The sequence below is a fragment of the Gloeophyllum trabeum genome (genome assembly GCF_000344685.1).
Source record: "Gloeophyllum trabeum ATCC 11539 unplaced genomic scaffold GLOTRscaffold_00005, whole genome shotgun sequence".
In the NCBI taxonomy this organism is placed as follows: domain Eukaryota; kingdom Fungi; phylum Basidiomycota; class Agaricomycetes; order Gloeophyllales; family Gloeophyllaceae; genus Gloeophyllum; species Gloeophyllum trabeum.
Window position 1 is genome coordinate 686,256 of NW_006920414.1, and position 20,458 is coordinate 706,713.

At 53.3% G+C, this 20,458-nt stretch overlaps 8 protein-coding genes across 8 annotated transcripts; 4 read left to right on the forward strand and 4 right to left on the reverse strand.

Moving 5' to 3' along the window:
• Nucleotides 1-1,061: 1,061 nt before the first annotated feature.
• On the forward strand, nt 1,062-2,204 carry GLOTRDRAFT_74874 (uncharacterized protein; the record flags this gene model as incomplete). The annotated part of the gene is made up of 6 exons (XM_007866853.1): nt 1,062-1,413; nt 1,480-1,606; nt 1,673-1,758; nt 1,806-1,874; nt 1,928-2,019; nt 2,078-2,204. The coding sequence occupies exons 1-6, from the start codon at nt 1,066-1,068 to the stop codon at nt 2,202-2,204; spliced, it is 849 nt and encodes a 282-aa protein (XP_007865044.1). The 5' UTR covers nt 1,062-1,065.
• Nucleotides 2,145-8,103, reverse strand: GLOTRDRAFT_115600 (uncharacterized protein; the record flags this gene model as incomplete). Its single annotated transcript, XM_007866854.1, has 11 exons — nt 2,145-2,556; nt 2,610-2,732; nt 2,794-2,964; nt 3,021-3,421; nt 3,472-3,617; nt 3,670-3,742; nt 3,798-3,944; nt 4,004-4,283; nt 4,340-4,665; nt 4,724-7,417; nt 7,477-8,103. The coding sequence occupies 11 exons, from the start codon at nt 8,101-8,103 to the stop codon at nt 2,460-2,462; spliced, it is 5,085 nt and encodes a 1,694-aa protein (XP_007865045.1). The 3' UTR covers nt 2,145-2,459.
• An 888-nt stretch (nt 8,104-8,991) lies between these two features.
• GLOTRDRAFT_39785 (uncharacterized protein) lies at nt 8,992-9,423 on the reverse strand (the record flags this gene model as incomplete). Its single annotated transcript, XM_007866603.1, has 1 exon — nt 8,992-9,423. A coding segment is annotated over one exon (432 nt), but the record flags the coding sequence as incomplete, so codon positions are not given.
• Nucleotides 9,424-10,125: 702 nt separating this feature from the next.
• Nucleotides 10,126-10,961, forward strand: GLOTRDRAFT_138062 (uncharacterized protein; the record flags this gene model as incomplete). The annotated part of the gene is made up of 2 exons (XM_007866855.1): nt 10,126-10,300; nt 10,372-10,961. 2 exons carry the CDS (start codon nt 10,126-10,128, stop codon nt 10,872-10,874), a joined length of 678 nt encoding a protein of 225 aa, XP_007865046.1. The 3' UTR covers nt 10,875-10,961.
• Nucleotides 10,962-11,059: 98 nt separating this feature from the next.
• Nucleotides 11,060-11,681, reverse strand: GLOTRDRAFT_128236 (uncharacterized protein; the record flags this gene model as incomplete). Its single annotated transcript, XM_007866856.1, has 8 exons — nt 11,060-11,070; nt 11,128-11,151; nt 11,207-11,242; nt 11,294-11,320; nt 11,372-11,401; nt 11,449-11,493; nt 11,549-11,584; nt 11,636-11,681. 8 exons carry the CDS (start codon nt 11,679-11,681, stop codon nt 11,060-11,062), a joined length of 255 nt encoding a protein of 84 aa, XP_007865047.1.
• Nucleotides 11,682-12,761: 1,080 nt separating this feature from the next.
• Nucleotides 12,762-15,731, forward strand: GLOTRDRAFT_105236 (uncharacterized protein; the record flags this gene model as incomplete). The annotated part of the gene is made up of 10 exons (XM_007866857.1): nt 12,762-12,887; nt 13,010-13,158; nt 13,211-13,375; nt 13,433-13,491; nt 13,544-13,628; nt 13,686-14,302; nt 14,439-14,513; nt 14,566-14,690; nt 14,741-14,921; nt 15,721-15,731. 10 exons carry the CDS (start codon nt 12,762-12,764, stop codon nt 15,729-15,731), a joined length of 1,593 nt encoding a protein of 530 aa, XP_007865048.1.
• Nucleotides 15,732-16,614: 883 nt separating this feature from the next.
• GLOTRDRAFT_23918 (uncharacterized protein) lies at nt 16,615-16,809 on the forward strand (the record flags this gene model as incomplete). Its single annotated transcript, XM_007866562.1, has 1 exon — nt 16,615-16,809. A coding segment is annotated over one exon (195 nt), but the record flags the coding sequence as incomplete, so codon positions are not given.
• Nucleotides 16,810-17,319: 510 nt separating this feature from the next.
• GLOTRDRAFT_138063 (uncharacterized protein) lies at nt 17,320-19,861 on the reverse strand (the record flags this gene model as incomplete). The annotated part of the gene is made up of 7 exons (XM_007866858.1): nt 17,320-17,737; nt 17,796-17,949; nt 17,999-18,118; nt 18,172-18,225; nt 18,304-18,907; nt 18,968-19,557; nt 19,616-19,861. 7 exons carry the CDS (start codon nt 19,859-19,861, stop codon nt 17,397-17,399), a joined length of 2,109 nt encoding a protein of 702 aa, XP_007865049.1. The 3' UTR covers nt 17,320-17,396.
• Nucleotides 19,862-20,458: the final 597 nt, after the last annotated feature.

Consider the following 20,458-nt stretch of genomic DNA (forward strand, 5'->3'; position numbering starts at 1 on the left):
AAGGCCCCAAGCAAGGTCAGTTCTGTCTCTGAGTCCCTTGACATTCATCCGCCACCTTGGCTATAAAGGGGAAGAGAAATGACACGTGGCATGACTATCGGGGTCCTTTAAGGACCCCATCTTTGATTGGTCCAAAGCCCTGTCCCGCTCTTGCCGTTCACCATATACGGTTAAGCGCCAAATAGTGTCAAATAAATCGCGTAGATCTTGAAACGATCGCAGGAAACCTGCGAACGGCCGGGGGGTCCAAGACCCACTACCTACGGTAGCGGGAACTTCGTGCTGTTGACTCCTCGTTGTGCTCGCAGTACTATAACCTAGTAGTTGTAATTTGTCCTGTAGATAATGTACCAGGGGAAGCTACTGAGCTTTGGGACTCCCCATTGACAGTAGGAGACAGTCTGAAAAGCTACAGTTCTCTCAGCGTGATTTTTGATCCCAGTAAGGCTTCTACTGGGCCACATTTAGTGCCTCGACCCCCCCACTTTAAAGGAATTGTGTACATGAGGTTCTATGCGCTCTTGCGCATTCAGCGCGTATGTTATAGGCAGTATAACCCTCGGTGTAGGGTAGAGGAACCGTTGAAGAGGTCGAGACTATATACGTGCCGAGGCCCGGCAGATGCCAACCATGTGCATCTGCCATTTTGGGCGGAGAATCCTGCCTTTTTGAGCACGCGCGAGAGCCTGGGGGGGACTTCTGCGACGCTGATACTAAACGGGTACAAGCCTCCATTAAAGACAGTTGCTCGTCTACTAAGTCTTTTTTAAGAGGCGCAGGATCAAGCCTACACCCATGGATCTGTTCCGTAATGGATCAAGCCTGGTGCTCGGGCACTCACTATATTGTAGAAGGGTCGTGAGCGAGCTGTGGCAGCGCGTGCTAGCTCGGGGGTAGGCTATGCGCAATACTATTATTCAATACCATTATTGAATATAGCTAAGTATCTTAATGGTATCTTAGTTGTAAAATGGGACTCCGAGACGTGGAATGTGGCTTGAAGCGGCTTCGATGGATGCCGAGTAGGATGCGCCACCTGCGCGTCGCGACTGCATACTCTTTACCATGTCCTTGCATTTCCCCACTTCCTTGTCCTTTGCGCGTTCACTGCGCGTACGTACTCCGGTATATGGATGCAGACGGCTTGGACTGTTTCGAGGGAAGTCGACGGTTAAACAGCATTTCCGTCCGTTTTCTGTGTACACAGCACTTCGCTCTGATCGGGATAATAAGCCAAACTCCACCCGACTTGAAGAGAGACGCAGCAAACCTATTCGCGAGAACGTATACACATGGCCGAATCTCTTGACGATGTCTCGCATCGCTGCCTGTCCCGTCTTAGGCTATGCCATCGTTAAAGGCGACTTCTACATCGCGACGTCCCTGCTCGTGTATGCCGGGTTAACGGACTTCGTACGTGCTCTGGTCGACCTTCTATTATTGACGCATTCACATAACTCAAGGTTTGTCGCCGGGAAGGTAGATGGGTTCCTTGCTCGACGGTATAACATGCGTTCCGTCCTGGGCACCATCCTCGATCCCGCCGCAGACAAGACGCTGATGACTACACTCACCATCACTTTGGCGGTCAAGGGAATGCTCCCTGGTCGGTAGACTCCTTACTTGTGTATACTTTGGCTCGCCGACCGAGGGGGGGTTGTTGCTCGTACAGTCCCACTTGCCGTGATCATCCTAGGTCGAGACGTCGCGCTGTCTCTATCCGCCTTCTACATCCGCTATACGTCTCTTCCCGCACCTGTACGTCCTATGTTGCTCTCATCCTTCATCATCTGATTTTTGTAAAGAAAACATGGGCTCGCTACTGGGACTTCTCCCTGCCGTCTGCAGAAGTGCGACCCACTGAAATAAGCAAGGTGGGATGACTGCCGTCATGATACTTAACGTTGTAATCCTCTTGGCGGCCTAGGTCAATACTGCTCTTCAACTGGTCTTGATGGGGACTACCACGATTTCACCGCTTCTGCCTACGGATATTTCGTTACCTTTGCAGGGACTACAGTACGTATCATGCTGTCCTGCTGCATCCGCACTGACACTTGCGTCGTGTTGAACGTAGATGGATCGTCGCAGCCACGACGATATGGTCGGGTCTCTCCTACGTCTTTTCTAAAGACGCTGTAAGGATCATCGCACAACACAGAGTGCGTCGCAAAGGGCCTTCTGATGGTGGACCGCAGAAATGAATGCAAAGAGCATGCAAGTCCAAACCGGCCAACGCCTCGCTTGGATGATACTTCATTCCAGGATTTGCACTGGCTAAGGCTACCTGGCGTCTCCGTGCAACATTAGGGGGTTACAGGGCGGTACATATGCAAAGAAACTCTCATAAGAATGATACAGTAAGATATTACATGACCAACGCGAATAGCCTAAATATCATGGGAAATTACAACATGTCCCCTACATTCCACTGTGTATCATATAATCTTAGGCGCATGCTATGAAGGTTGCACTCGTCTTCTTCTGACCTCCTCTAGTGCTTCTGTCACAGCTTGCCTGGAAGAACACTCCGCTCTCCATTTGTCACTCGCTCGCCTGCAAACCACCGGTGAGTATGGGGAACACCATAGGCAGCTGAGCATGCTTACTTCACTCTAGAGGCGAAGATGACTGAAAGCGCAACGCTCTTCAGTGACCTCTGTCTCGCCCTTGGAGGTTCAGGAGGAGCGGCAAAGCCCACTCGAGCTATAGCTGCTAGTATCCTTTGCTCGCTGCCGTAAGATCCTCCGTAGTCAGTGCAACCCTGTAATTTCGAGCGGAGGATCAACTCACCTCTTTTCGAACTTAGCCAGAAGAACTAATAAGTAACGCTTCTGATACCCGAGGTCGCATCTCAACGCTGACTCGCGGGTGAACTTGGCCTTGAGATATCGGATCTGGACGATGAGACCTTTGCATTCTTTATTATGCCGGAGTTTCAGTGCGGACAGTTGCTCTTCGTCACTAAGGATGGAGATACACGTTAGTATGTCACTGAACCGTGCCGCGGGAAGACTCACATCGCGCAGACATGACCTTGCCACTTATCGCATGCCGTCTTTGCTTTATCCAACTGCTCTCCGAGCACTTTGGCTTTGGCCTCAACTTGCTTCTCCCTTCGCCGCGCTTTTCCAATCTCGTCTTCCATCTTGACCTTTTCTGCGCGCAGCTGCTTAAGGTCTCTGCCAAATGCTTCGGCCTCTTTCTTAACCCGGCGCAGGTCTTCCTCCAGCGCGGCAATGGCAGCAGCTGCAGAGCGGTTGTTCTCGGCCTGGGCGCGATGGTGTTCAAGTTCTGAAGCTTGAGCAGACAGAGCTTGGCGAAGATCATCCACTTCATGCAAAGCCATGTCCAGTTGATGACGCCGACTCTCGTGGGATGTTTGCGAAGCGGCGTACTCGTCACGCAACTGGTTGAGATGCTATGTCCCTATGTGAGCATTGCAATGGGCACAACCAGAAATTTCCTCACCTCAGAGACCTCGGTAAACTGGCGCTGCAGTTTCTTGTGGTCGGCAACCAAGAGAGAGCGCTCTTCTCGCAACTGCTGGATAGTCTCCGCATTCTGCGCCACTTTCACGTCCAGCAGCCTTGCCTTCTGTTCCGACGTGGCGTTGGCTGTACCACGGTCAATTCATGAAGTCGCTTGATTGACCGGAGTGAGTCTTACCTCGCAACTCGGCTTCAAGCTGGTGGTTCTCTTCCTTTGCGTCTTGCAATTGTCGTTTGACATCATCCATGTCCTGTGTCCAACCGTTTAACCACAAAGGAGGATCGGAAGAACGTGCGCCAACGTACTGATTCTGTCCTCTGTAGTTGAAGGAGAATGTCATCTTTCTCCCGTTCAATTCGACCACGCTCGGACGTCAAACCACGGAGGCGGGAGCGTTCTGCCTTCAACTCTTGTTCAAGCTCAGATACAACTCTCTTGGTCTTGTCAAGTTCCTAAGAAACGCCATGAAACTGATCAATGAAAGCTCTCACAACGATCGAAAGTAGCGCACAGTCTGGAGACTATATTTCGCCTGCTCGTTAGCACGATGGTCCTGTTTGACCTTCTTGGCCTCACTGCTGGCCTCTGCCACTTGTAGGTTAAGCCTGTTGGCTGCATCTTGAAGGACGGCTTTCTCCCCAAGGAGCTGCCTTTTCTCTTCTGCCCATTGCTTCTTCATGGACTCCAGCTCCTGGTTCACAGCACGCAAATTGGCACGCAGGGCATCGCTCGTCTTCGTCGGTGGAGTAGGGGGGTCCGTTGCAAAGCTGGCCATTGATATGTCCACGGAACTAGAAGGCGCCATGTCAGCCGCATGCCATAACAAAGATGCAGGTGAGCATCATACCTGTCGTTACCCTCCGCTGCCCTATTCAAGCTACGTAGGTCCAATTTGTGGTGACATTTCGTGCATCGTACGCGCTGCAAGCGGCGAAGTCTCCTCTCATCCCTCCGGGAGAGTCTACCGATCTCGTCTTCCAGATTGATTATCCGGTTCCGGGCGTCGTCTAGTCTCTTGGTAAGCTCGACAACGCCCAATCCAGCGTCTTCGAGTTTCTCGATCTTCTCGTCGATGCTTTCATTCGCTCGATCGAGTTCGTCCTGCAAACGCGAGATTTCTGCTAGCAACGGTGCGACAGATTGCTCGATCTCGGTACTTTGCAGCCAAGACAACTTAAGAATTTGGGAAAATATGTCACTCCTCTGCTAAAGCTACAAAAGATAGCCGTACCTCTCTCAGAGGACCGCCAGGGGTCTTTGGACTCTTGAACGACAGGACGTGCCTCCGCATGGGGGACACTCCAGACATGTTGCTAAGATTAGCGAACCTGCTTGGAGTCGTAGCAGCGTTCATGGCGCTCTTCAACGATTTGATTCGCTCGAGCAACTCCTCCTTCTCATTTTCGAGAAGCTCAATCTTAGCGTCCTTGGCCTTCTCTATCGCCTTCCGCGCCGGAGACTGTTGTGTCGTCGCTTTGAGCTTAGCAATCTCTTTATGGGCCTCCTGTAGCTCAGCTTCAAGAGCGTCTACATCCGCGTCGGGCTCGCCGAATCTGATGCTCTTAGAGGGATCAGCCCGATTCCTCGCGTCCTCGAGCTCCCACTCCAAGGAGGCAATCTTAGCCTTGAGGTTGGCGGTCTGCGTCTCGTCTTCTAGCATCCTGGTTTCGGCCGCTTCGAGGGCGTCCTCCATCTGCCTGGCTAGTTCGCCAGCGCGTTCTGCCTGGCCTTCGAGCTCCTCGACGTCCTTCTCGAGGGATTCTATAGCACCGTGGGCGTGTTCCAAGTCTGCTTCGGCCTGGTGCAGCTTCTCATTTGCTTCAGCGAGTTCCCGCTCCCGGGCAGCTCTTTCGGCCTCTGCCTCCGCAAGGCGGGCCTGGGCGTCATGCAGCTGCTGCACGGTCTGCACATGCTCTTCCTCCAACTCAGCGAAGCGCCCCTCGGCGTCATCGGCGTCCGTGTACATCCGCTGCATGTCTTCCGCAGACTCCTTGGCGGCGTGTTTCTCCTCTGCGAGTTGGTGCTGAAGGGCGTCCAACCGCTCATTGCTGAGGATAACGTCCTCCTCGAGCTGCTTGATCTGCATATTCGCACCGCGGAGGTCTGCCATAGCTTGGGCTAGCCTGTCGTTAGCATGCCTCAGCTCGCTGCCCAACTCCTTCCCGCTCTCGAGGACCTGCTCCGCTTTCTCAGCCCTTTGCAGAGCCATGTCTCGTTCGTCCTCGACAGCGGCCAGCATCGCCTGTAGGCTTCGGAGCTCCCTCTGCATGTTGCTCTCCACAGCCTTGGCATTGCCCTCCGCCTCGCGGACTTGACGCTCTAGTTCCTTGACGATGTCGCTCACGCCTTTCTCCACCTCGCCCATCTTCTCCTTCCACCGCTCCTTGTCCTTCGCCCGCTCCTCCTTCTCCTCCTGCAAGCCGCGCTCGAGCTGCTCCTTCTCCGCCGTCACGCCCTGCAGCTTGTCCTTCAGTTCCTCGACCATGTCCTCCAGCACCGCCTTCTCCTCGCCGCCCTCGCTGACGTCGCCCAGGGAGCTAACTGCGCTCACCCGCCTCCCCCCACTTACCCTCCTGGCCGTCAGCCCAGACCCACCCCCACCGCCATCCGACCCCGTCCCCCGCTCCTCCTCCAGCTGCCGCAGCCTCTGCACGAGCACCTCGTTCTCCTCCTGCAGCCGCCGATTCAACCCATGCAAATACGTGTTCAACTTCGTCGCATTGAACCGCCCGACGCCGTGGCCCTCCCTCCCGAGGCCCACTACAGGGTCGAAGGAGGTGTTCGCGCGTGCGTGCGTCGTGAGGTCGTGCGAGGAGGCGGTGGAGATGAACGACGCGCGCTCGCCGGCGGAGTCGTACGGGGACTGCGAGAGCACCTCGTCGGACCCCGACGCCTCCTCCGCGACCCACCCCTGCGCGAGCGGGTGCGATAACCGGCCCCCGGCGCGCGGGCGCGGGCGGGGCGTCACCCCCGCGAACAGCTTCGCCCCGGGTGCGGGCGTCAGTAGGTTCTGGGAGACGCTGCTTGCATCCGCAACGCCGCGGTTGGGATGCGGAGTGGCCTTGATCCGCGGGCGCGCGGTGGAGTTAATCACGGAGAGGAGGAACGAGCGTTTGTGCGCGACGGGTGTGAGCGGATCGTCTGCGCCTCGCAGGTTCTGCTGCTGATCGTCGGCATCTTCTTCGTCTTCGTCCTCTCCGATATAGGCAGAAACGCTCAGAGGCGTCTCAGGCGCTGTGGGGAGGCTGAACCGCGCGCGGGGGCGGGGGCGCGCCTGGAACGCGGGGGTGGGGGTGAACGTGATCGACGGCGCGGGGGAGGAGAACGCGACGGAGAGAGGGGCGGGGGAGTGCAGGTTGCTTTGTGGGTTCCTCGCGGTCAGGCCTTCCTCTGAGGAGAACGTCGGCTCTCTTTCGTCCTGGCTCTGGCTTTGGGTTTCACTCTGGCCAGCTCGAGATTCGCCAGTTTGAGACCCGTCAATATTGAGATCCGAATATTGTTGGAACTGCTGGGTGTGATTGGGCTGCGACAGGGACAGGTCGGCTTCGGAGTCCGTCGGGAGGTCGGGGTGTTCCAAACCAGATATGCCCTCGTGTTGTGGGACTCCAGGCGCGTACTCGGTCACATCCACGTCGTTCGTCGTTTCCTGCTCACGCGCCCACGAGTTCTCGTGCGCTCTCCCCCTTTGAGCACCACCGACAGCGGGCGATGCATTGGCTGAGCGCTGTAGCGGGATGTTCGTGGCCGAGGCGGGGTGGGGCGAGGCGGAGCCAGCGCGCGAGAGGTTGACGGAGTTTCCGCTGCGTGGGGTAGAGTTACTGGGAGACGATTCGGGTGAGGGCGTCGTGCGCGAGAGGGAGGGTGTCCGCGTGCGAGCGGCCGGTCGGCGGAACGAGACGTTCTTCAGCTTGTCGAAGGGGGAAGGCTGCAGTATAGTATAATCAGTCGGAAGCTGAGTGTGCCAGCGTTTTGAGGGGAGCGTACCTTAGGCTCCGACCGTAAGCTGACGGAGTAGTCATAGTTCTTCTTTGGGGTCGGCTTTCCGCTGGGTGCGTGTGTAGGACGCGGGGAGTTGCTGCGACTCACAGGTTCGAGAGCGTCGGAGAGCGACAAGTCCTGTAGTTCGTCTTCCTCAGCGTTACTAGTAGCAGCGCCGGACTTGAAGTTTCTGTGCCTTTCCGCAACGTCTTCCTCCTCCATGTCTCTCTCCGCCGCCTCCCGTGTCACGTTAGGGATGCTAGGAATGATACTGACGTCAAAGCTGTCCTGGTCTTGTCGATGGCTAGAGCTCGCTCTGGACACAGAGAGCGCAGACTTGGTCGCAGTGGACCGAGAGGCAATCGAATTCGCGAAACGTTGGGTACTAGACGTGCTGGACGGCGGGCGGATGGTAGAACGGGTTGCGCCATGGACTGACGAGACGGCGGGCGTCGAGTGTATGGGCAAAAAGTCTCCGCTATCGTTGGCGTCGTCCTGACTTTCCGACTGCGAGTCGCTGGCAGCAGAGTCTTCGAACACGGGCAGAGATGGCAGGGACGGCATTTCTTCGTTTTCGACGGCCTGTATACGCCGCCATATCCTGGACGGCGTCTCCAGCTGCACGCCCTGCATTATTCTTTGTTTGTTTCCAAAGCACGGTGTTTTCAGAGGTGCAGGACGAGCGAAGGAAGCGAGATGGTGGCAGGTTTCAGAACTCAACGCGACGCGACGCGTCGGGCTCAACGGCACGTGACAGGTGACATTGCGTCTCAATCACTGGCAACTCTGCTGCTGCGCTCTCGCAGTCGGGGACCGTTAGCTGCAAGTGCAGCAACCCTTTTGATACTGTGTTTTACACGGCATATCTAGGGCTTCTAGGGCTGCTTGCGAATATGACTTACCAGGCTCATATGCGGTTTGCAGCACGTCTGCCCAGGCGGAAGGTCGCGCGAGAATAATTCTTGTCTCACAGATGGGCCAGTAGCCTCAGGGTCGGATATCCTTTGTGCAGCGTCGGCGTCTAGCTGCGTTTTACCAGTCAGTCAGCGCCATGTCTCGGGTAAGGCTTCTCCACTGTCGACTCGACAGCGCATTCGGTGCTTAACGAGCGAGGCGCCTATCAGATTCTGTCCAGCCTACCGTCAAGTCTTGACATGGCCAGCAAATGACATGTCTACTTATGCCGTATCTATGTAGCAGTTCGCAAAGCGATTTGTCTGCTATTCGCCGCGCCGCGCAAGTCGAACATTTGCCCGGCATGCCGTCCTCGTACATCTGCTCGTTGACGGGCGGTGTTCCCTGTGTGCCCGCTAGGCTATATCAAATGTGATTATCACTACGCACGTCCTGGTCCTTTAGCCAAAGATTCGGAGGTGCGAGTTTCTTTTGCTTTAGAAAGCACACTCCGGCTTCACCGGTGTTTGGACGGGCGCTGACAGCAATAACCTGACAATCCATCCAATTGTTGAACCCCGACTCCCTGCACCCGATCATGCATCTACGTCGATTGAGCTCTGCGTACTACTTATTCCATCGCCAGGCCCTGTACTCTGCCATATTCTTTCCCAACCAATCATACAACTCCTCCCGGTCCCGACACGTCCGTTCCCGGCCCCAGGCCACCGTCCCGTCCTCTCTCACTGGCTCCAGCTGTATATTTGCGTGGCACAGGATCATCTGGCGCAGATAATTGAGACAGTGCTGTACATGCCCGTCCCCATGGCCCTCTTGGACGAGCGCCCGCCGGACGCTCTGCATGCAGTGCATCTCGTGGAACGCGGACAGCGCGAAGAGGCGCTTGGAAGGGCCGAGGCGGACGAAGCCGTTGCCGTCGGGGAACACCGACGCCCAGTCGTGTTCGTCTTCCTCGGAGCTGATCCCGAAGTGAGTCGTGTTCTCGTGGAGTGTCCATGTCGATTTGCTCAGCGTCAGAGGCAAGTAATCCGGGAAATCGAGGTCGTCGTATGCTGTCGTCCAGGGTATACGTTAGTGTTCTGCTGCGGGTCGAAGAGCATTATTCTCACTATAGTGATGAGACTTTGCCCAACTCGAAATATTCTTGAACAGATACCACAAGTTCATTGCGGTCAGGGATGCGATTATGGCGATACAGATAGCTGGGAATATGGGCCAATTGCCCTGCCGAGTGGCTTTCGTGTGTTGTCCCATCAGCGGTCTGCTATGCTACCAGGGATCGTAGTTGTCCTCGAACCTTCTCCATTATGAAGGTTGGGTGGGCGATCGGCTCACTGTGAAGTGCGTCTTCTGGAGTCAGACACCGCACAGTGCCTCCAACGGCACGCATGATCAGAAGGTCGTCTCTAGAAGCTGGCGGGTCCTGTTCTGGTCATCGGGGTGCTAATGTCGGAGCCTTGGGATATGTGCCGAATCGAATTGGTAACGTTGTCCCGTAATGGTAGGCAGCTATGTTTAGGTATGATGGTCCCTCGGGCATGAGCGACTCGTGCTGATTATCTCCAGTTAGGTGGATCATTTGAGAAGGGGGGGGCCTAGGGAGTTCCACAGGCAATGATAAGTACCAGAGAGTGTCTATGATCAGTGAGGCCTATGGTCATCGGTGAGAAACCTATCGGATGCCTCGAATGTCACGTTCAACCAGGTCTGTACAGGAGACGTACCCTCGCAGAGGTCAACATGTCCTTGAGCACCACGTCTCTCGAAGACAACGGGCGTCAAGAAAACCGTCGGGACTACGGGACGGCGCAGCTTGTCTGGCTCGGTGCTCTCGTTGTGCTTACGAATTTATTGGTGTTTCGCTTCAAGATGGGTAACATGGCAGACGCGTGGTTCACAAGCTTCTACTCGTACGGTACGTAGATTCAGATGAGAGCCAGGCTCCTGGCACACGAAACATTTAGTTGATTTAAACCTCCCACTCAGACTACGCCGCCGATGATTTTCCCGAATCATATCCCATCGGACCACTCCCTGAGGCGCAGCTGATCATTGAAGACACCGTCCACTACCAAATCAACACAGAGGACGCAGACGAACACTGGGCCTCCATGTTTCCGAGCGGGGGCGGATTCGTGCACCTCGGTCCCCACTACCGCGCGTTCGGCATATCGATGTTCCACCAGCTCGCGTGTCTCAATGACATCCGCCAGACGCTTGCAACCCCCTTGGCGGACCGGACTGCCGCCCAGCTGGAGAGCAATCATCGCTGCTTCAATTACTTAAGGCAGACGCTGCTGTGCGAGCCGGAGCTGAGGCTGGAGCCGGAGAGCGATAAGCTGAATGAGCTGGGCCTCAATGAGGTTGTTGACGGGTTGGGGATGAAGCATTCGTGCAGGGATTGGACGGTGGTCTACGAAGCGATGGAGAGCAACTATAATGACACGAAAGAACATGACCAATCGGTACATACTTTTATTCTTCCATAGACGACCTGAAAAGGTGTGCATCTGAGGGATCACGATGTAATAATCTTGCGGATAGTATTGAATCGAACCATGTCAGCGTAAGTGTGCAGCAGCTACATACACACTATCACGATTTCATTATGACTGAAATCCTTTATGGAGTTTTCGCACTTCAATTTATACCTAATTTGACTGGAACTCGACGCTTAGGGCACGGCTAGATCTAAATTCTTTCAGGCTTGACTCTGCAAACTATTTCACCTAGTACCCTGACCTCCGTCTGCACCATCGCCCGCATCTACGGTGACATGAGAATCGACGACAGCGTCGGGTGCAGAATAACGGCAACCTACATGTTTCGATGGCCCAAGCTGCAGTGACTGGAGGATCTGCTAGAAGGACGTAAGTGACCACAACCATCAACAGATAATTAAACACACCACGCTTGTTGGCACCCGCGCCAGGGTCTGGGTGTGATTTTAGGCATGCCCCAACAGAAATAAAGTGAAATGACGCACAGGCCACCAGTCTCCAGTCACTACCGTGAGCTAGGAGAATATTAGCAGACGCAATAACGAGCACCTGTTGGACAAACCGCGTTTCTCTGCCCCCTGAGGTCCGTCCGCGTCAGACGTTTCGTCTACATATACATCCATATTGAGCTGTTTATAGTGGCCCCGTAGCTGTCAACATACATTCCGCTGCAGCCCATTTAGCAGGAACATCAGCTCCTAGAGGCAGGATCGCCTTCAGTAACTCATGTCACGGACTCATGGGCTTACCAGTGATTGCCGCAGCTGTAGCCCTCATGAAGCATAATGACGCCATGGTGGCCGCAACGAAGGCAGTCAAAGCAAGACGAACCATGGTAGAAGATGGGTTCTACAGTTCTTCTGTAGTACTTATACCAGAGGTCGTAATCGAAGAGCGAATTTATACTTCCTCCCGAGAGAAGATCAGCGACCGGACGATGGGTATCAGGGTACCGAACATAAGCTCAATACCCTTCTCGGTCTGTGGCTTGTAATAGATGGAGAAGAAGAGAACTCAGGCTGATTCTGGCTCTCAAACCAGCACCGGAGGTAAACTCGGCCGGATGTGAACATTGAAAATGGTACGAACAACAACACAATGCGGTATAGGTATTTTTTTCGTATGGCTTCCACGGAGAACATTACAGAGCGTATGCCAACAACGTCATCATGTGCCATGCTGGCATATCTACTACCCTGAAGTAAGTACTATGCCCGCAGGTGTCGGCATGTTCTGTCATGAGCGCCTTGGTGGCGCACATTTTCATAGCCGCATTGTGACGTTAGGTCACCAGGTGATAGCGTTCTGGAAAAACAGACCTGCCAATTGCCGCCAACCTGTCGTCAAATCAACACATGCTTGATGTTTCGATGAACTCCGGTGAGGGCAGTATACTCAAACCTTACTAAAGCAGATGTCAGGAACAAGCTCTGAACAAATCCCAAAGAGAGATTCCCCATGCCCACGTAGGTTCCCATTGTTTGCTATGTATATGCAGGAACTCGAATTCATGGCAATGGTATTAATGATGTGGACCTTAGTCCTCAGACCGCCTAAGTATATCTTGCCGGGCGGCTCCGATGCCGCTTTCATTGTCCGGTTACCTCCGATCTGGATCCTTTCATCAGATTCTGACATTCATCAAGTCCAAGTCGAACCTGACAGCCTGCGAGTCTTGGTCGAATATGTCGAATGACTGGCCGCGACTGTAAGCCAGTGAATGGGAATGCTCGGTGTCCTGGGGAACTACTGGGTTCGCCGTTTATGCTGCGCATCGTACTGGGATACAAGTCAACCTGGCGAATCAAGACTTAGTTAATACTGGCAGTCATCCTGGTCTCCCTTTGTTAACAACCTTGGAATCCTGCTATCTCCATGTCTGACGACTCGGAATCTCGGCCCTTGCTCGCGGAAAGGTTCCATGACACCACCTCTAGTAATGACACCGATGTTCAGATCCAAGGGAGTTGCCTGGCAGACCGCCGGAGCGTGCTCTCCATAGTAAGTGGTCGTTCCGAATGAAAAGACATGTAGTTGTATGCTGTATGCAACGATTGGAAACCCAATGCCTCCACGGGTCTCGCTAGGAGTTCAGGTTTGGCATTCTAACTCGGTTCTTCTAGGTTCTTCCCCTGGCTATCGGTGTCTTCCTGACTGCGCTGGACACCACCATCGTCGTGTCTTCATATGCGTCCATTGGCAGCCAATTCAACCAACTAGAAAATACTAGTTGGATTGCAAGTGGATATGTGCTTACGGTAACCAGTTTTCAGTGAGCCATTCCATCGTGCTTCTCCATAGCGGCTCTGCGAATTGTAAAATAGACCTTTGTACGGGAAGTTGAGCGACATCTTCGGACGCAAGCCATGCTTGCTGACAGCCTACGTGTTCTTTGGCGTCGGATGTTTGCTCTGTGGAGTTGCGAAAGACATGTATTGGTTAATTGCTGCCCGAGCAATGTCGGGCATAGGCGGCGGAGGTATATTGACGTAAGTGGCAAACAACGTGACATTGACAGAATACGTCTCTGACTAGTGCGAATGCAGGGTTGGGTCCATCATAGTGTCTGATGTAGTTCCATTACGCTCAAGGGGTACCTGGCAAGGTATCGCCCTCTTTAGGGACCGTTCATCACTGGAGCTGACACGGGTCCTCAGGTATTCTCAATATCATCTTTGCTACTGGGCAAGTCACTGGCTCTCCGCTAGGCGGGGCTTTTGCCGATAGTATAGGCTGGAGATGGTCAGTAACATTGCGGTCCCTTCCCACTCTGTGTCCCATTGTTTCCCCATCGGACAGGGTGTTCCTCCTTCAAGTTCCCTTAACTGCAGCGGCCTTTTTGTCAGTCAGCCTGGTCCTGAAGCTTCCTACGAAAGCTTCGGAAGAGGACTTCTACTCCCGACTCAAGCGGGTGGATTTTGCTGGTGCAGCGGCCCTCATATCCTCGATCTTCTTCCTCCTGCTGGGTCTTGATAGAGGCGGTAATATCGCCTGGTTAGACTCAGTTACAGTCTCTTGCCTCGTTATATCCCTCATTTCATTCTGCTTCCTCGCCATCGTCGAGTTCAAGCTAGCTCGGGAACCCTTCGCACCGGCACGCATCATGCTGTCATCGTCCCTCTCCAGCCCGTTTATGTGCAACTTCTTTGGTACCATGTCCTTCATGTGTCTCTTCTACCAGCTACCCTTATACTTCCAGGTGGTACAAAGTATGACTGCCTCGCAAGCTGGCTTGGGACTGTTGCCCACTATCTTTGCCGGGACGCTCGGTAGTTTGACCGGGGGGCTGATCATCCAGGCCACTGGAAAATACTATATCCTCACTGTGTGCATGTACGGCACAATGTTGGTGGGAACGGTTCTCATAGCGTTAATCACCGGTCACATTGGCTATTCACTGGTTGGGATTATAGTTGGTGAGGCCACCGCTCTCCCGTGCCTCGACCTTCTTTTTTGATGGCTACGCTCGACTACAGGTTTGGTTCTCATGTCCCTTGGCAATGGTAAGTTTACACTATGAACTCCCCTTCGTTAGCCTATTCACTGCCTCAGGCACCGGTGTCACTACAACTCTAGTCGCCCTAATAGCGAATGCTGGGCCTCAAGACCAAGCTGTCGCGATCGCCGGTACATGCTTGGCCTCCCTGTGAAGAGAAGATGGTTCACTGACTTCCACCAGTATCGTACCTTTATCGGTCTTTGGGCCAGGTGATCGGGATATCAGTGGGCAGTACTCTTATCCAGAACGAACTTCGACATCTCTTGGGGCAACGCCTGACCGGGTATGACCTGGATGTGGAACAGGTACGCAGCATATCTTCCAGCGCGTGATTCTCGAATACAGAGACGTTTAGGTTGCACGGCGAGTTCGAGAATCTCTGGAATACATCAATGGACTCGATCCCGAGGTACGGGCGGTTGTGAGACAGTCATATGGCGATGCTTTTCCTTTCGCCTTCTCTTTTTCGGTCGCTACGGCTGTAGCTGCGTTATGCGCCGCCTTCTTTGTTAAGGAGAAGAGTCTTTCGAAACCACGTCCGTCCCAGGAGTCATCTGATGAATAAGTCTGTTTTGGAAGGACGTTATTACCGCTTGGAAGGGGTGAGAAGATGAAGATAGGGGTAAAGGAAATGGGTAAGTATGTTGTACTTCCGTGCATGACATACACAAGTGCTTTACCACCTCTTCGCGAGTTGAGCCTCTATGTGCACCTAAGGTAGCTATCGTTAACTCTGTTTCATGAATCAGCGGTCTGCTATCTGAGACGGACGCCCTACATGAACTGTGATTGATTTCTTTCTGTTCACAGGTAACCGTAACCCAATGTAAGCACATTTCCCTCACAGGGTTCGAGGCGCAGTTCACAAACCCCGGCTACATCTGATGGCGACTCTGATCGACAGATCCTTCGCAGGCCCGGGGTCCTGTCAACCTACTTATCGCGGCTCCTAGATTTCTGCAACGTCTCATCTGTTTCCAACTGCCCCTGCCGATCTAACTTATTCTTGCACCACCTGCTAATCCGCACACCTTTCACAGGACAAATGGGTTGTCACTGACTTAACGAATACCCGCTGTTAGTGAGACGCAGGTCATAGCCAAACCAGATATCTCGTTCCCATCATGGGGCGCTCATCACGACCTCGGCATATTATGTCCCGTGTTGGTCCAGAGCTGGAACACCGGAACAATGCGCTCAAAGATAGTGGTCTGGGAAACAAAAGCAATCTCTCCTGCCAAAGGAGCCGGCCCGCAGGGTTTTGCATTGCTTACTGGCAGGCACGTCAGTACGTCTCATGAACTTTGATGTCTAAGTATAGAATCGGGTCCGCAGATACAGCTTAATGCAGGGCTGTCATCGTCGTGAATGATCATATCTTTCATACGTGGGTGACGGACAATTGAGTTCTCTGCGAATCACCGCAAAAAGAGAGCAAGGCAGCGATAAATAAGTATGCATGGCGTGCTGAGATTGAGCCGTATCCTTGTGAGCACGCTTCGAAGACTTGTTTGCGATGGCTTACCCTGTAGACAAAGCCTGGCTGGTGGGAATTTTGGTGGAAGGTGTCCTATACGGTGAAACCATTGCGGCCCTCCTGTGCTCGATAGAGCTGACTGCTCAACGAAGGAATCCACATCGTCCTGTTTGGGTTCTCCCTGACTTTCCTCGTCTGGCGAAGGGGCAAAACTAACATTAATTGGCTCATGCTTCTGTCGACCTGCGTTATATTCTGCGCCTCGACTGCTCACTTCGGTGTAGCGTTCAATAACCTCGTCACTGCATTTGTGAGCTTCGTTGTATCCATCCCTTCTGCTACTAAGCTTGCATCCATAACTTCTGTCCCCATGGCAGATCACTAAACGAGACGAACCTGGAGGGCCTGCAGCCGTCATCAACAGTGCAGACCTTGTGTTTCCAATAAATCTCATGTTCAGTATCAACAACTTCTTGGGAGATTGTATCCTGGTTCGCTTTCCTAGAAATTTATCGCTTACTTCTGCTCATTGATGCGCCTCCAGACATATCGGTGCTGGGTAGTGTGGCAAAAAGACTTACGTGTCGCACTGGTCCCTATCCTCCTTCTACTCGTCTACGTCGGTGAGTGATCAAATACTCTAAGCTTTTCATATCCTCACCAGGTCAAGCACAGCTTCCGCTATTGTGGGGTTGTACAACTTTCATCAAGAGGCAAAATATGGCAATCACTTCACCGCTGGCATCGCCGATTTTGGCACTGCTTCTTTTGCTATCTCTCTCGCTCTTAACATTCTCATGACGTCCCTCATCGCTGGAAGAATCTATTCTCTCGCTCGGCAGAATAGGATTGCTCTCTCGGCTCGCCACACGAAACAATACATGTCGATCATAGGCATCATCCTCGAATCTGGTGCTCTGTTCACTGCGGCTCAAGTCGTCTTCCTGGCGATATGGCATCAAAGCACTATCCATCATGCAACAGGTGCCGATGCGATCACGGCAGTCATGGTGGCACAAGTATATGTGAGTGTTTGCGCAGTTGCTAGGTACCATCATATTCACAAGACTTCTGGGATATAGTGCATCGTGCCCACTCTTATAATCGTTCGAGTGGGGTCGGGATCGTCGTACGACAACACTTCAGCCCTCGGGGGCTCTCAAAAGCCCGTTAGCACTATCAAGTTCAGCACCAGGTCGCCTGCAGCAGAAGATAGCAAAGCAGGAACGGATTCACAGACAGCAGTTAGTTCAATGTACTATGCCTCTCGTTCAGTTACCGAGGCCGACGTCAACGACCTGTCACTTGTACGAGTTAAAGCTGAAAATGTGTAGCATCGGTGCGTATTCTAGTTATGTAAGTGCGTAGACCCCCGCATGTCGTATTACTATTTCTCGGAAAGACGGTCACTTTTAATTTCCCCTGTAATACTTTCGGTCACTGCGAATCGAGTCTGGCGGTGTTCTGACAATAATGTGTAATGAGTGGAAGAACAAAATACTACTACGTCGGTGGCATATGTAGCTTTAGCGCCTTAATGCCCAGCATGCATCCCGTTCCACAACCTACCAGGCAAGCCGAACATTCCTCCCCTCCGGCAAATCTCCTCCATGGCGTCCTGGCTTAACTCGCTTTCCATCGCACCGACAGCACTTACATTTACTGCAACACCTTTTTCCTTCTCCGGCTCGTACCTCACTGTAACCTCCAAGAGACCCGATATGGGTGGCTTTTCAGGAGAAGTCATGATTATGGTTGGACGGGAGGAAGAGAAAGTGGACAGGGATGAGTCGAAGAGAGGATGATGCGCTGGATCGGGGTCGGCTGAAGAGGCAATATAGACGTTCACGGGGATCTTCCGGGGCGTAATGGAGCCTGCCAAGTTACACTGGAGTTGGTAATCAATACAGGAGAGAATTGAAAATACACCGACCACTCAGTACGGCGTGCAGGTCTTCTTCCGTTACATCAGCATCTTCGTCTTCCGGTGGCGCTCCCGTCGGGCGGTCTTTAATATTCGCCAAACCCTCCGGCAACCATTGGCAACCGAGAAGAGTCTGGTTGAGCCATGCTTGTTCTTTCACTATCTGGTAGACAAGGTCAGCAAGCACGATCAAGTTTGACCAAGTCCCATACCTCCAAAATTCCCCAAACTTCTTTCATGTTTCTTACCTGCACCCGTTCCAGGAAGAAACCTGGTTCCTCTGGGGCAGTCAGACGGAGTTGAAGGTCCGGATGTGATGCAGTGGGGGATGTCTGGAGGTAACTCAGTAATCAGGCTGCTTAATATATTACTGTTGTGTACACACGTAGACAGCGGTGTACCTTTCAGGAGAGACCAGGTTCGAGGCATCGGGATTCAACTGTTCCGTGACGAAAGCGAACAGCACGTGAGTAAGGATTTCGATACTGCTGTACCAAGAGACGTCATAAACACGCACTAACAAGTCCACCCAGCTCCCCCCTCCGAAGCTCATCATTCCACCCATTCCACCCGCTGTCATACCCCCGAACGGATTCACGATGATTTCGATCTCATGCATCCGACTCTGAGCCATGACCATGCCCCTCGACCTCCCACCCTCCGTGAAGTCTAAGTCCCACCTATATCTCAGCGTCTCCGCCGATTCCTCACCTTGAGATTGGGGTTGAGACTGAGGGCCAGGAAAAGCATAGCCCGTCTCCTCCGGCGTGGAGAGCAAAGGGAACGTCGGCCGAGTACTCAGTGGGGGCATTTCCATCGAGTCCTCCGACATGTGGATTTGGGACTGCGCCTGCTGAACGAGGTGGAGGCTAGCTAACGTGACCCCCGGTGGCTTCGGGTGGGAGTTGAGGTAAGTGCGGAGATGAGGGACGGGTATGTCGATTGAGCTTCCTGAGGAAGACTGGCGGGTTTGGGAGGGGGAGGAGCGGAGGAGCGTGAGGTATGAAAGCGGGGAGATGTGGATGAGGAAGGACATCGTAGGAGAGTTAGTGTAAGGTAATGGCAGTGAGTGCGCACGCATGAGATAGATATCAAGGGGCGTTGGATCCAAGGATAACGATCTTCCTCGAAGGATGCTACCTGAGATCTACCGCCATGAATATGACAATGGCAATACTCACCTTGATATAGCCTCCGTCTCGCTCTTGGTTACTCCCTGAATAGAAGAAGCCAACCGATCGACCTCACCGAACCACCGTAAGCCAGAGTCTCCTTCCTTTGCAGCCAAGCTATCCAAGCTCATAAGGTACTCTAAACTCTTCGCGACGACCTTGGCCAGCCTCGCGGCTTCCGCGCAGTCCTGTGTCTCCTCGGATCTCTGCGCTTCGTCTAAGAATCGCCGAATCACTTCCATCAGGAAGATGTCGAGAGATGTCGAGCCGACAGCGTTGCTCGCCCCTGCACTCGCACTGGGCACAGCATAGCTCGTCTTCACGTTCGTCAGCGTTAACTTGGGGCCGGCCGCATCGTTCCTATCCAGAGCAACCTCGACGTCCACTACGAGGACCTTCCCTCCAAGGACCAGCAAAATCCTCCCATCGCGCTCTTCTTCTCGGAAGCACTCCATCCCCGCTGAGGTCCCCCATGTCTCCAGTCGTGAGAGACAGTAGAGAGGTATGAGAGCTCGGTCCAGAGGAATGTCTTCGATGTATTCTGTCTTATAGTGTGCTTTGCGAAGCTCTGATATCGTGTGGGCGATGCCTGTCTCCGACTACTAAATAGCACATGGGCACCTCAGCCTGACTTCTGGTAAAGCCTTGTGATCTTACCGAATGCAAAGTACTCTGGATAGCGGCATGTTGTCGCAAAGTGGATACTAGCTTAGGGTTTGAGTAAGGAAGCGACAAGTGAAGATTTAGTGATTGCGAGAGGATGCTCGTCGCATCGAGCAAGCTCCTCAATTCAGCTGTCGATGTCTCGGATGAGGAAGCGAATGGGTGGAGGGTGTTTGTTGGCAACGCGTCCGGCGAAGCGTACTTGTACAAAGTCGTCAGCAGACTGTCCGTTCCGTCCATCACGTACGTGGAAGAGAGCAGTTATGGGAGTTAAATCTGTAACAGAAACGCGGGAGTCGTTGTGGCAGAGTTCAAGTAAGGGCGTGTGAGGATTCGGCCCGGGAACGGGGGCTATAGGCGGTCCAGGCGTGGGGAGACTCGCGTGCCGTGCCGATTGTGGCTGAGGATCGGGCTGTGGCTTAGGGATCGAGCAGCCACAGTATTCAGTATCGCTGTATCCCTCATTATTTTCCTTACCCTCTTACTCAGCGTTCAGGAAGTTTTCCATTGTCTAGACCCTACTGTTATCATATAAAAGACCTAGTATTGTACCGTGTAGAGACAGGCGTTCTACAATCGAGACTTTACCACTGTCTACGAGCGTGTGAACATTTGCCTACCCTATTCGTCGTGTGCGGTATCGGACTACGCCGAAACCTCACATATTTTTGACAGAACCAAAGCTCTCGCTCTAGTCTCTGCTTAGTATTATTCGTCTGGGCGACTCTTGGGCTGATCACCCGTGACCTCCGACGGCTTCTACTTCGACAGCGACACTCGACTTTGACTTCGATTCCGATTTCGACTCCGACTCAACTCCGACCATCGCCACTCAAT